The 13,855-nt window shown below is 43.6% G+C and overlaps 1 protein-coding gene across 2 annotated transcripts in view; it reads left to right on the top strand.

Moving 5' to 3' along the window:
• Nucleotides 1-13,855, top strand: part of MTOR (mechanistic target of rapamycin kinase) — a 64,648-nt gene that overhangs the window by 818 nt on the left and 49,975 nt on the right. Inside the window, exons 2-21 of one of the 2 annotated variants that reach the window (XM_051637323.1) lie at nt 365-528; nt 903-1,011; nt 2,287-2,519; nt 2,911-3,111; nt 3,863-3,997; nt 4,333-4,608; nt 4,888-4,996; nt 5,841-6,027; nt 6,203-6,331; nt 6,944-7,188; nt 7,364-7,579; nt 8,231-8,436; nt 8,946-9,068; nt 9,421-9,510; nt 9,605-9,697; nt 10,172-10,306; nt 10,650-10,779; nt 11,169-11,419; nt 12,270-12,311; nt 13,352-13,438. In XM_051637323.1, the coding sequence (XP_051493283.1) occupies nt 409-528; nt 903-1,011; nt 2,287-2,519; nt 2,911-3,111; nt 3,863-3,997; nt 4,333-4,608; nt 4,888-4,996; nt 5,841-6,027; nt 6,203-6,331; nt 6,944-7,188; nt 7,364-7,579; nt 8,231-8,436; nt 8,946-9,068; nt 9,421-9,510; nt 9,605-9,697; nt 10,172-10,306; nt 10,650-10,779; nt 11,169-11,419; nt 12,270-12,311; nt 13,352-13,438 (3,117 nt within the window). In that variant the 5' untranslated portion in view covers nt 365-408. The remainder of the gene's footprint in view (nt 1-364; nt 529-902; nt 1,012-2,286; nt 2,520-2,910; nt 3,112-3,862; nt 3,998-4,332; nt 4,609-4,887; nt 4,997-5,840; nt 6,028-6,202; nt 6,332-6,943; nt 7,189-7,363; nt 7,580-8,230; nt 8,437-8,945; nt 9,069-9,420; nt 9,511-9,604; nt 9,698-10,171; nt 10,307-10,649; nt 10,780-11,168; nt 11,420-12,269; nt 12,312-13,351; nt 13,439-13,855) is intronic. The other variant, XM_051637324.1, reaches the window with a different exon arrangement.

Here is a 13,855-nt window from a genome sequence, read left to right as displayed (position 1 = left end):
GGACTTACTTATTGCAGGGTAATTGTAAACTCTAATCAGACTGGGCTGTTTTTCAGCTATTGCATTACCCTTGGTTTAGAATTAGATCACCACGGGGTCGGGCACCTGACCTACTGAAGCATATATTGGTATTTGAGGAACTTGAGAGCAAAATGGGCTGGAGGTCAAGATGCTGTGTGGTGATACACTTTTGTCACAGGGTTGTCAGGCCTGAGGAATACAGTCATTGTAATTTTATGCTCTCCTGGCACAGCATCCTTGCATGCAATGGGATGTGTGTTTTGGAAACAGCCGAGGCAGCGTTAAGAAAGAAGCTCAGAGATTTCTAGAGCTGAAAGTAGTAACAAAAAGTCTCTCTCTGAAGAACTTGCAGGACTTGATGCCCCCGAGCCCCAGCCTACCGCCATCATGTCGGGCACTGTGTCCATTCTCCAGCAATTTGCCAATGGATTGAAGAGTCGCAGTGAAGAGACAAGGGCAAAAGCTGCCAAGGACCTGCAGCATTATGTCACCATGGAGCTCCGTGAAGTGAGTGCTGCACGTCAGATAATTCATCCGTGTTTCTCCCGTGGGTCTAAGAGCACTGGCTAGGAACTTTGGGGGTGGAGACTTTGGGAATATGGAAGCTGATCTTAGTAAGGAGATGGAGCATGGCAGGGAGCTTACCTTTGTCCCAGCAGGTAGGAGGTGTGAGTGAGTTGAAGATACAGTTGGATGGTCAAGCACCAGATTAAATAAACTTGACACAGAGCACAAATAAGAGAGACAGTGTTGTGCTTCTAATGTGTGGTTGATTTAATTTCTTTCTAAGTGATCTAAGAAGCATCATCTTCATGGAGGTTTTGAGGGCAGGAAGGGAAGAAAGAATGCTAAAAGCTGATTTGAACTTTTTCCTTTTACAGATGAGTCAGGAAGAATCTACCAGGTTTTATGATCAGCTGAACCATCACATATTTGAGCTGGTCTCTAGCTCTGATGCAAATGAAAGGAAGGGTGGCATTCTGGCTATAGGTGAGTGAAAGTGCTTAATGGCTCTGGTGAGTTTTCTCTTCACACATCTATCTTCAGGGACAGATTTTCAGAAATAATGGACTTTTATAATTGGGGTCACTGCTCAGTACTGGGTGTGTGCTGCCTGCTGGGCTCTGAAAATCTGTCTTTTAAGTGTCAGCATGGGAGCTGCTGAGTGCTGAAAGCTGCTGGAAACCTGGGGCTTAATGGGGCCTGAGCACTTCTGGGAGTTGAGAATGAAATGTGAGTGCTGAGCATGTGAAAATTCTGTTCTTGAGCTCAGCTGAGAACAGTTTGTGCTGTCCATTTATATGTAGCAGGGTGGGTTGACTTTCTCTATTCTCTTCTGTCAGAGGAGATTGATTCTTTTTATTTAAATTTACCTGGCTCAGTAACAGCAGCTTCCATGCTGGGAGGGGCTCACATCCCTTCTGCTTTGATTCTGCTCAGCTGCTCCATCATTGCTCTTGTTGTGTTTTCACTGTGGCAGGCAGAGCTGCCTGCATTTTGACTCATGGGGATATCAGCTTGCATACACATTTTGCCTTCCAAACAAGTAGCTTGTATTGTAGCAGTTACTTCTTTAATAACCAAATAGGAGATGTTTATGGTTTAGGCTCACAGACATGATCATCCAGTTCCAACATGTTTCAAGAGAGCAAAAGTCCCTTAGCTAAATAAGTCTTTGTTGACAACACCTGATTTTAAGTTGACACTATCACTTTAAAGTTGTTTCTGTGAATTTAGTGTTGTTGAAAGGTGTTGGCTTGACAACCCTGGACACTGATGGTCTCTTTATCTACAACCCAGGCACTGGCAGTGGAAGCTTCTGCCACACTGCTACCTGCCTCCACCTTGGCCAGGAGAGACCATCTCTAGGGCTGAGAGCTATTTCCTTGGTCCATTCAGTCTTTGACTTCTCTACTCAAGCAGACCGGCCATAGTAGTTGCATGTGGGTGGATGCCTTTCTATTGGGAATGGGTCTCTGATCCCAGGGTGGATATTTTTTTTTCTCTCATTTTAAATTAAAAAGTGGGGAAAACCTGTGAAGCTGCTGCATGAATTTTCCTTGCCGCTTAACAAGTCCAGGCTTGAAAGAATTGTGGCCCTTTCCTGTTGCTTGATGATTATTTTTTTTTTCCTATGGGTTTGCAGGTTAGGAGGAGCTAATGGGAACCTTTTAGGAATGGATAGGGAATAGTAACTCTCGTGCGGGGATGTGTCTGCCTCACTGACTGAGGGAAAACCTACAGCATTGCTCTCTTTCCCTCCAGCAAGCCTCATTGGTGTTGAAGGAGGTAACGCCACCCGCATCGGCAGGTTTGCCAACTACCTGAGGAACCTCCTGCCATCCAATGACCCCGTTGTCATGGAAATGGCCTCCAAGGCTATCGGGAGGCTCGCCATGGCTGGTGACACCTTCACAGCTGAGTATGTGGAGTTTGAAGTGAAACGAGCTCTGGAATGGCTGGCAGCTGACAGGAATGAAGGTCGAAGACATGCAGCTGTAAGTGGTCTCTGTTGTGGTTGTTTTTTTCTTCAGCAGTCTTGGAATGGGATGGTGAGAATTAGGTAATGGAGGTAGGAAATGTGCACAGAAAGCTGCAGAAAAGCTCTGGTCAGAATCAAAATGGCTGCCAGTCCTTGTCTGAGAATCTGTGATGCTCTCATGGCAGATATGGTGCTGCTTCATTGCTTCTGTCTTAGCCCAGTAACTAAAGAGGATTGAGACACCTTTGTGCTAGAGAACTGTGAAGGTGTGGAGCTGGACAGACACTGTCAGTGTCAGGCTGGCAGCCACTGACAGTCTAAATAAATGATACTACAGTCTGGAAATGATGACGTTTGTCTTTGGGTGCTTCTCCTCAGATTGCTCCTGTTTCTCTCCCCACCTCCAGGTTCTTGTCCTGCGTGAGCTGGCAATCAGCGTGCCTACCTTCTTCTTCCAACAAGTGCAGCCATTCTTTGACAACATATTTGTGGCTGTGTGGGATCCCAAACAGGCCATCCGGGAGGGGGCTGTTTCTGCCTTAAGAGCCTGCCTTATCCTCACCACTCAGCGGGAGCCAAAAGAGATGCAGAAGCCCCAGTGGTACAGAGTAAGAAAATACAAAACTTTGTTTTGAAGCAGCTTCTCCTAATGCAATGGAAATGATTTAAGTGCCAGTTTTCAGAAGAGCTGTCTAAGCTAAGAACCTCTGCCACCTTTGTCAGTATGTCTGATTGTTAGTAGATTGTCCCCTTGAAAGGATTGAAAATCTAAAGGCTTACAAAGTGAGTAGTTCCTTTAGCCCACTGGAAAAGTGAGCAAGAAACTTAACTCCACCAAGAAGCCATTGCTTTATCTGCAGCTGGTTTTCAGCTGTTGAGCCTGACCTAGCTTTACAGCCAGGCAATCATGTATCTATTGTCATCTCTTACTAGCAGATGGTTTTATTGGTGTGGATAAAACATGGGTGAAAAGGATAACAGTTCTTTTGTCTGAACCTTAGCTTTGCTGCCCTTGTCATGTGGATTCAAGCTGCATAATATCAAATAAGGTTTGGGCAGTGCAGTCAGATGATGTCGCCTTGCATTTCTCAAAGTCAAACATGTGATACAGATACTGATTAAGTTTATACCATGGCATGATTGAATGGCTGTTTGATTAGTGCTGTTGATAATGCTCTGCAGCAGAGTCTGGCTGAATCTAAATTTTGTGGTGTCATAATCTGTTGTTACTCAGTTGAGGTTTTTTGGCTACTATTGGAAAATCGGAGGACATCAGTAACTCTTGACTGACAGTGCTAGGTTATTTGCACAGGCTCTGTTTCTGCACAATCACTGAGGTCTTTTTTTCTTTTCCCCCAGCACACCTATGAAGAGGCTGAGAAGGGCTTTGATGAGACTTTGGCCAAAGAGAAAGGAATGAACCGTGATGACAGAATCCATGGTGCCTTACTGATCCTCAATGAGCTAGTGAGAATCAGCAGTATGGAGGGAGAGGTGAGCAAATGAACAAGATGAGGATTATGGCTTTTGATTGCCAGATTGATTAACATTGTGATTGAAATGGGCTTGAAAAGTCAGCTGAACATGGAGTCAGAGCATTGATTATTAGAAATTGAAGTATGTGGACTAATTACAATGAAAAATAATTTTCTATAGAATAAGGACTGTGTCGCATGTTAGAAACCTAAATATTTTTGCTACATCTTGTTTAGTTGATACTTTACAGCCATTTGGATACAGTATATTGCTCTGGAGATTTGAGTAGTACTGTCTTGGGAATTTCTTATTCAACTACTTGGAAAAAACCCTTGCTTTTCTACTTTGTCCAGCGCCTTAGAGAGGAGATGGAAGAGATCACTCAGCAGCAGCTTGTGCATGACAAGTACTGCAAAGACCTGATGGGCTTCAGTACCAAACCTCGCCACATCACTCCCTTCACCAGCTTCCAGTCTCTCCAGCCCTCTCAGTCAAATGCCCTGGCTGGTCTCCTGGGATACAGTGCCCACCAAGGAATCATGGGCTTTGCAACCTCACCTGTCCCAGCCAAGTCTACCTTAGTAGAAAGTCGATGCTGCAGGGATCTAATGGAAGAGAAGTTTGATCAAGTAAGTGTTTGTTCTTCAGCTTGTCTACCAACATGCACAACAGTGATTCTTGTAGAGCAGTTGTGCTCAGTGTCCTTACTTGGCAGGCAATACTGCCTAGTACTGACTGGATTAAATGTATCCTGACTTTGTCACTGTCCCTCTTAGAGCAAGAGAGTTTCTTTGGAAGCAGTCTTAATTATCCATCATTCTGATGGACTCTGAGGCCAAATGTCAGTAGAATGCCTTCGAGCACCCAGGTAATGCCCATCCTTCAAAGCCCAATCTGTCTCCTTTCAGGTGTGCCAGTGGGTTCTCAAGTGCAGAACCAGCAAAAACTCTTTGATCCAGATGACAGTTCTCAACCTGCTACCACGGCTGGCAGCTTTCCGTCCTTCAGCATTCACAGGTGACAAGACAGATGGTTGGATGTTAGAAATGTTGCTGAAACTGAGCTGGAAGTTATCCAGCTCTCTTGGGTCCAGATGAGCTTGTGCAGGCAGTACAGTGGTACCAATGTGGTGCTTTTGAGATGAGCAGATTCCTCTGTGGGAGGACAGTCTTTTTTTTCTGACTTGATATCTGATGCCAAAGTGTTGCTCTGATGAAGAAAATTGATTGAAAGCTGTTGTCTGAATTCTGTGATTGATATCTGAGATAGAAACTACTTTCTGTTTTTTTGGGGTTTTTTTTCTCAGTATGTCAGACTTTGGGTTGAATTCTGCTCTCTTGCTCCTGCTCAGTGTATCCCAAATATTATCAGCAGAGTTGTCTTCATTTTCCTCTGTTTTGTGTGCTAGGAAATACCAAGTAAAAATAGGAACTACTTGCTGTTTTTTAAAGCAGTTCACTTGATTTATCAAGCAAGCTTAGGAGGGTGTCAGAGTTGGAGGCAAGTCACCAACCTGCTCTAAGTGGATTGGAACAAACTTGGTATTGTTATTGCAAATTTCCAGTCAATCACTCTAAAAACAAGATGTCTGCATCTTATTTGTGTATAGAATCTGTTGCAATGTTATTTTCTTACAGCTCTTTTATTTTGGTGTTTTTTAATTATTTTTTCTTTCCAAGAAAGCTTTAGGGGCCTTGAAAACTTTATTATATGGTGACATGTGTTTGCCACTGCTCCTGTCAGCTAATTTGATATGGTTATGTCTGTTCTCTAGTTTTATACTTGTAAAAATTTAGTTACCAATGTATGTGTATAAACCTAATCAAGTTCCAATATTTGTATTGTTCTCTCTTGTGGGCAGCTGATCAGTATCTTCCAGACACCATGAATCATGTTCTCAGCTGTGTGAAGAAGGAGAAGGAGCGAACAGCTGCCTTCCAGGCCTTGGGTTTGCTCTCTGTGGCTGTGAGGTCTGAGTTTCAAGCCTACCTGCCAAAAGTCCTTGAAATCATCAAAGCAGCTCTTCCACCAAAGGACTTTGCCCACAAGTAAGTATATGAAGGTTAGAGGAAGAAACTGAGACACCTGTTTGTAATGTTTGTGATGTGGAATCAAATTATTGTATTAAATTGGAGATTATTTCTGTAAGACTTGGTAACACAGAAGTGGGATGAGATGTTTGAAAAATACAGCTCCTCCTAATTTTATGTGTTCCCTTTCCAGGAGGCAGAAGTCAGTGCAGGTTGATGCCACAGTCTTCACCTGCATTAGTATGTTGGCTCGAGCCATGGGACCCAGTATCCAGCAGGACATCAAAGAGCTTTTGGAACCTATGCTGGCTGTGGGCTTGAGGTAAGTACCAGGCACAGGAGCACATGTTTCTGTTGGCCACTGGATGGCATTGTTGGCCATACAGAATGAGGCCTTGAAAGTCTGCAGACTGGGAAGGAAGATGATTGCTTTTAAATGATCTTTCAGGGGATCAGTATTGCTCTTTCAGAAGAACAGTGTGTTTTAAGTGTTACTGTGTCTGTTGAGTTACTTAAGAGCATTGCTCTCTGTGTAAATAAATCTTTTTGTAGAACAATTAGTGAATACAAATGTGATATCCTTTACTTCCCACGTCTGGCAACAGCCTGTAAAAATTTAGAGGGCCTTTGAGGGCCAACAGGTTTCTGTCACATCAAATTGGTGGGGAAGAAGAACTGAAGTGCTGAATTTTTTGCTCCCAGCTTCTTTCATCTTTGTTTCACCAGTTCCTGCTGGAAATCTATCTCATGAAGCTCTATCCAGGTAGCACAAAGCTGTTTAGATTAGATTGATGTTGCCATCTGGAAGTGAATATAATTGCCTTTGTGTCTAAAAACCACAATTTTCTTCTGATGGGCAAAGGCATAAATGAAAAGGTGAAATAAGTCCCTGGTGTTGTTTCTGTTCTGCTGACTGCCTGCTTCTTGCCCTCAGCCCTGCTCTAACAGCTGTGCTGTACGACTTGAGTCGTCAGATCCCTCAGCTAAAGAAGGATATCCAGGATGGGCTGCTGAAGATGCTCTCTCTTGTTCTAATGCACAAGCCCCTGCGACACCCAGGCATGCCAAAGGGCCTGGCTCACCAGCTGGCCTCCCCCAGCCTCACCAACATCCCCGAGGCCAGCGATGTGGGCAGCATCACCCTTGCTCTCCGGACACTGGGCAGCTTTGAGTTTGAAGGTAAGGTGAAATAAGGGAGCGGGGGGCAAGCTGTATGATATCAACACTCATGCATTGGAGAAGAGTACAAGGAGCAGGAAAGCTCCAAGAGCATTTTCTTTAAACTCTTATTCTCTTGTAAGACAAATAATTGAGGTGTAAAGCTGTGTTAAACCCTGTGTCTTCTTCTTCCCAGGTCACTCTCTGACTCAGTTTGTCCGGCACTGTGCCGATCACTTCCTGAACAGCGAGCACAAGGAGATCCGGATGGAAGCCGCCCGCACTTGCTCACGCCTGCTCACTCCTTCCATCCACCTGATCAGTGGCCATGCCCATGTGGTCAGTCAGACAGCAGTGCAGGTCGTGGCTGATGTCCTCAGCAAACTGCTTGTGGTTGGAATAACTGATCCAGGTTAGTGTGGGGTTCAGAGAAAAGGGTTCTCCTGCTGCTTATTAGTTTAACATATGAGCAGGTCATGATATTAAGATTGTGGTGGAATTCAAACATATTTGCCACTAGCTTAAGCTATCAATCTTTACAAATTTAAATGTTCTCACAGTTTCTCTCTTCCCAGATCTTGATTTTTGGGGTATTAGTAGAACACTAGTGCAAAATGCTCTAACTGTGCCCTTGGTAATCCTTTGAACTAGGTAGAGCCCTGAGAGTTCTTTTGCTTTTGTTCTGTGTCTTGGCCTTCAGCTTTGTAGTTTGGGAAGTGATTGGTCCCTGCAGCTGAATCTTCCCAGTTGATTTTTTTCTTTTTTCACTTGCAGTTTGGTAACAATGAGTTCATTTTCTGCACACTGCCTCCCAACATGCCACTTGTGGCTGCAAGAGGTTGGCATTGGACTGATCTGGGTATTGGGGCAGTATAGAGCAGCACCAGGTCTGTTGGGCTGGCTTGTCTTTTATCTCCTGCCTAAACCACTGGTATATAGTGCCTCATGCTGGGGAAGCTCTCAGCATTTCCCTGAGGTTGGCAAGACTTACTGAGGCCCGTTTGTGGCAATAACAAGAAGAGGAGTTTACTGCATTTAAAGAGAAACAAATATGTTCTTGCAGACCCCGATATCCGTTTCTGTGTGTTGGCTTCCCTGGATGAGCGGTTTGATGCTCACCTTGCCCAGGCAGAAAATTTGCAAGCTCTTTTTGTGGCCCTGAATGATCAAGTCTTTGAAATCCGAGAGCTGGCCATCTGCACAGTGGGTCGCCTGAGCAGCATGAACCCTGCTTTTGTCATGCCTTTCCTGCGCAAGATGTTAATCCAGGTAACAAAGAGGGTGCCTGCAGGGAAAACAGAGTACTTGGTTTTGAGGTGGTGTTAAAGACCTGGGCTGTCTACCTGTAGTGAATGTGTGAGAGAGTGGGGGAGTCTTTTGGAGAACTTTTATTACCCAGCTTAGGTTTCAGAAGGTGTTTTTAGTGATAGATAATTTGGACTGAAGCTCCAAGGATGTATCAGAAAGGAAGGGAGAGCAGTTGTTATTTTGCCCTGCATTTAAGATGCTGGAGTGCTTTCCAGCTGTAGTGAGGAAGAATGTTCTGTTCTTTCAGGTGAATGAATGACACCACTTCCTAAACCTAAATGGTTTTGGAGCAAATTAATTTTAGCTTCATTTAGACATAAATGACTGGATGGAATATAAATGTAGAACACCCTTTGCAAGTGCTGAGATTAGTTTTTTCTTTCTGTTGTCATCAGACAACAGAAGGAAATAAAATAATTTTGCCTACTTTTATTTTCCCTGTTCTCATGCTTCCATTTTCTTTCCTGCAGATTCTGACAGAGCTGGAACACAGTGGTGTTGGCAGGATTAAAGAGCAAAGTGCCAGGATGTTGGGTCACCTGGTTTCTAATGCTCCACGCCTCATTCGTCCGTATATGGAGCCTATCCTTAAGGTAAGAGTCTCTGCATGTTTCCTGGTGACTTTGGAGTGAGATTATCACCAAATGATATCCACAGCAAGTGGATACATGACCCATCAAGAGCTGCAGCAAAAAATCAGATTGGTGTGGATGTTACCCACAGTAATGCATGTATGCAACAGTGTAGCCTAACTTGATTCTGGAGTTGTATAAAGTTTGTGAAAGAAAAGTTTCAGTTACTGTTGGAAATGCTCACCATGATGCAGGTTGAGCCCCTGTGGAATCGATTTCAGGTGTAAACAGCAGGAAGGATAACTTTGAGTAATGTATGTACAGCAAGGAGTCTTCTAAACACACTTTAATCTGTTCCTCTCTCACCTACCAGGCACTGATTGTGAAACTGAAAGATCCTGATCCAGATCCAAATCCAGGGGTGATTAACAACGTCCTAGCTACCATAGGGGAGCTTGCACAGGTAGGGATACTGCAGGTACCTCTTTGCCATGCTTGTGAGTTTTTAAGCTTTTGGCAATCCTAGATGAAGGACTTTGGTTTTTGTCTTTCAATAGGTCAGTGGGCTGGAGATGAGGAAATGGGTGGATGAGCTCTTCATTATAATCATGGACATGCTACAAGACTCCTCCCTGCTGGCTAAAAGACAAGTAAGTGTTTGACAACTGCACTACACTTGCCATCCACTGTAATGAAATATCCATGTGTCCCATCATAGCTGCTAAAATGAACCTTTAAATAGCTCAAGTTTCTCTTGTGGAGGGTACAGGACCTGGCACGCAGGTCAGGGATTGCAATGCCTGTCTGTTGTGACATGGTGCAGAATTCTGAAAGGGAAAAAAAAAGATGGCAGTTTTTATTGGAAGGCCTGGACTCATTGAATTGAATGCCAGTTTGAATTGTATCTATCTCTGAATCAGGGCAGTTATGGCAGGCAGAGTCTACACTTTCTTCACTATTGCTTATTAAAAACCACTCTTTATAGAGGCTGTCAAACCATCGACTCTGGTTTTCAGTGTGTTCCTAAAATGCTCAAAGAAACTTTATAGCAGTTGAATGGCTGATGGAACAGGAGACAAAACAAATACCCTGGTTAAAATTAATCTCTGGGCTTGATCTTCCAGGTGGCTCTTTGGACACTGGGACAGCTAGTGGCCAGCACTGGTTATGTGGTGGAACCATACAGGAAGTACCCAACTTTGCTGGAGGTGCTTCTGAATTTCCTAAAGACTGAACAGAACCAGGGCACCCGTAGAGAGGTATGAAAATGAAACTATCACACAACCATTTCTAGAAGTTTTTGGAGGAGAGTGAGCTGTCAAATGTGTCTGCATAGATTTGGGGAAGGAGAGGTGAAAGACCATTGTTGTGGCTGATAGAAGTACAATAAGCAGAATTAAGAGGGTCAGTGTGTTGTTGAGTCAGTAAAATGGCCTCCAGCCATTGAATGGAAAACATTGATGTTTTTTCCAGGCTGTTACATTAGTTCCCGATCTCTTCTTTCATCTGTAGGACCGTTCCAAACATGTGGCTTGGTGTGTTGACTTTTGCTTTGGTGATGAAGTTCTCTGATGAATTTTCTTTTTGTTTCTGCCTTACCAGGCTATCCGTGTGTTGGGGTTGCTGGGTGCTCTGGACCCTTACAAACACAAAGTGAACATTGGCATGATCGATCAGTCACGAGACGCTTCAGCCGTCAGCCTCTCCGAGTCCAAATCCAGCCAAGATTCTTGTAAGCATCTGAATTTCTTTCAAGTGCATAGCTTTATGGTCTGCAGACAGATCATTTTGTTCTTTTGTTTTGTTGTTACCAGTTGGGTTGCCTCTTAGTAAGAAATAAGGTGCTGGAATAGGTTGCCCAGGGAGGTTGTGGAAACCCCTTCCCTGGAGGTGTTCAAAGCTGGGTTGGATGAGGCTTGTGCAGCCTGGTCTAGGGTAGGGTGTCCCTGCTCATAGCAGGGGAGTTGGAACCTGTTGATCTTTAGGGCCCCTCCAACTTTAACCATTCTGTGATTCTCTGAAGTGATTAATGTACATGTGTTCATCTAATACTTGGGTGCTCCAGAGCTGGTACTCAAGGTGTTTAACGTGTAGCTTGTGACACTGCCTTCTCTTTCCTAGCTGACTACAGTACCAGTGAGATGTTGGTGAACATGGGAAACCTCCCTCTGGATGAGTTTTATCCAGCTGTCTCTATGGTGGCACTGATGAGAATTTTCCGAGACCAATCCTTGTCCCAACACCACACGATGGTAGTTCAGGCCATCACCTTTATTTTCAAATCTCTTGGGCTGAAGTGTGTGCAGTTCCTGCCCCAGGTCATGCCAACCTTCCTCAACGTGATACGGGTTTGTGACGGTGCCATCCGAGAGGTGAGTGCACGAGGGGTCACTCCTTGTCCTTCCTGTTCCACTGCCCTCACCTCAGAATCTGTGTTTTAAAAGAGGATGTGACTGGCTTTGGGCATTGCTATGTTCTGTGTTGCTGCCAAGCATGCTGCAGAAGTGAGGGTTGGATTTGCTCTTTCTCTCCTGTAAGAATTTGGTAGAATATCAAATGGAAACAATTTTTTTACTTTTTTACTGAAACAGCTGCTTCTGAGGTCAGTATTTGATTATTTTTTTTAATCAAGCTGGTCATGTTCAGAAAAACAGTCTGTGCAGCTCCCAGAGCTTTCAGTGATCTCTGCATTAATGTACTTTTGCAAACAGTCTTATGAAATAACAGAGACTCTTTAAATTTCTGATGCAACCTTGTACTTTGGCTCATCTGTGAGAAGGAAAATTCAATTTGCCACAGTCTGCTAACATTCAGAGCAGCGTGGGTGGTGATTCCATGGCAGTGCTTTCTCTTCCTTCCCACTTAAGTCACAGTTTCAGAAGGAAATGAGAATTGTGTGAAGGTAATAATGGGCTTAAGGTTCACTTAACCAGAGATGGCTGCTGTTTACCAAGCCTTTTCCTCAGGCAGCTGAAAATAATCTCAGGAGTGGGAAGGGCAGTTTGTACTAGTTACTGGTACCGTGTTTTATAGGTGGGATGGGTCCTCCCTTAGCAGAATCCCAACCCTGCTATAGAACTGCTGTTTTCTCCCAGACTGAACTACTACTCAGATTGGAAGGAAAACATCTCACAAGCCTGGGTTGGCCTAACTCATAGACCTGACTGATCTAACTCACTTGAAAGCTATGCAGTTGTGCACACTCTGTTTAAAAATTTTCAGGTAAAAGAAGATGGTGAAAGTGTACTGGGGAGAAGAGCTGAGGTGGGTACACGTGACACTAAAGCCTAAAGGAGGCAGGTCCTTGTCCTATTTTTAAGCAACCTCTCAACACCAAAAAAAGGCACAGTACAGGAGCTCAGGATTCATTTTGGGTAAATGTAGGTTTACTGCTTTCATTGAAGTAACTGCTGTTATTTCTCACTTAGTTTTCACAAAAATCTGTTACGTCTTTTTCTGAGCTCCACTTGGTACTTTGTCACTGTAGTCTGCAAATATTGCATGAAGAAATGAAATTTAATGTATGGTAACTTACATCTTCCTAGAGTAAAAAAGACTATATACATTTAATTTGTGGACAAAGTGATTTAACCCATATTATCTCATGCTGATCTCAAAAATAAATTCATTGTCATGAGTGAGTGCATAAGGTTGTATTGGGACAAAAATAATTGCAGAACTGTCATAGTATACCCAAATAAAATTGTCTCAGTCAAAGTTCTGGGTACAATCAACCATCTTTCAAAAACATGGTGTTTCTGGCAAGGAGCAAACTCTCTTCCCCAGTAACTTTACACCAATGTATCTTGGTGGGGATGAGAAATAGTACAGAGAGAATATCTTAAAAATGTGTGCCAGCTTGGTTTGCAGGCAGGGGGAAAAGAATTAGGGGCTATGTTTTTGGCAGCATACTTCAAACCTGAATTACAGAGCTCAGTAGTTGAGATGTTTGTGCTTGCAAGTCTGTTCTGACACCTTATAAAAGTGCTGACATGTTACAAACCCTTATTTGTACGCTTGACTCTCCAGAGCTCTGAGGGCATAAAATTTTTGGTGCAAGCTTGGGGGGAGGGAATCAAAACCAAAAAACCCCAAACCACCACCCCCAACCACATTCTCCCAGAAATCCAAACCACTGAGCTGAAGCTGCCAAGAACTTAGCCCTGTATTTTGAGCATATAGGAGCTATGCATGCTATCTGTTTGGTAACTGAGCTTGCAATTGGCCTGTGAGATGCTGTTTACCCTGAGTTGCTTTGATGTTTGAATGAGCTCCATTGATCACTACACATTTCTTTCTTCCAGTTCCTGTTCCAGCAGCTGGGGATGTTGGTGTCCTTTGTGAGAAGTCATATTCGGCCCTATATGGATGAAATTGTCACCCTGATGAGAGTGAGTACAATCCTGAAGCCAGCATTGTGCTGTGAGAAAAGGTGGATGGTATTTATGTTGTTATCAGGTGTATCAATTATTTCATAAACTGATACAAAGTGCAGAATGCCACGTATTTGAAGTCACAATTGTATGACAAGTATTTGAAACCATAACATACATTATTACTAGTAACTGCAATAGGAGCATGTTCTGCCAGTGCCCAAGTTCTTTTCATTGCCTGAATTTTGTGCTCTTACTACTTTTCTGAAAGTTCATTTTATCAAGAAGTGTTTGGAGTTTGTAAATAGGTGGTATTTCACTTCATTTTCACTTAGTGTTTGCAAACACTTGGAAGGATTAGGAAAAAATCAGCTGCCTGGAGGTTTTTAGCAGCTATAAATACTGAAGGCACAAAGTGTTTTAAAAACAGTCCAA

This window comes from Apus apus, chromosome 20, assembly GCF_020740795.1.
Source record: "Apus apus isolate bApuApu2 chromosome 20, bApuApu2.pri.cur, whole genome shotgun sequence".
Taxonomy (NCBI): Eukaryota; Metazoa; Chordata; class Aves; order Apodiformes; family Apodidae; genus Apus; species Apus apus.
Note: the sequence above shows the minus strand (reverse complement) of the source record. Positions and strands in the feature narration are given on the sequence as shown.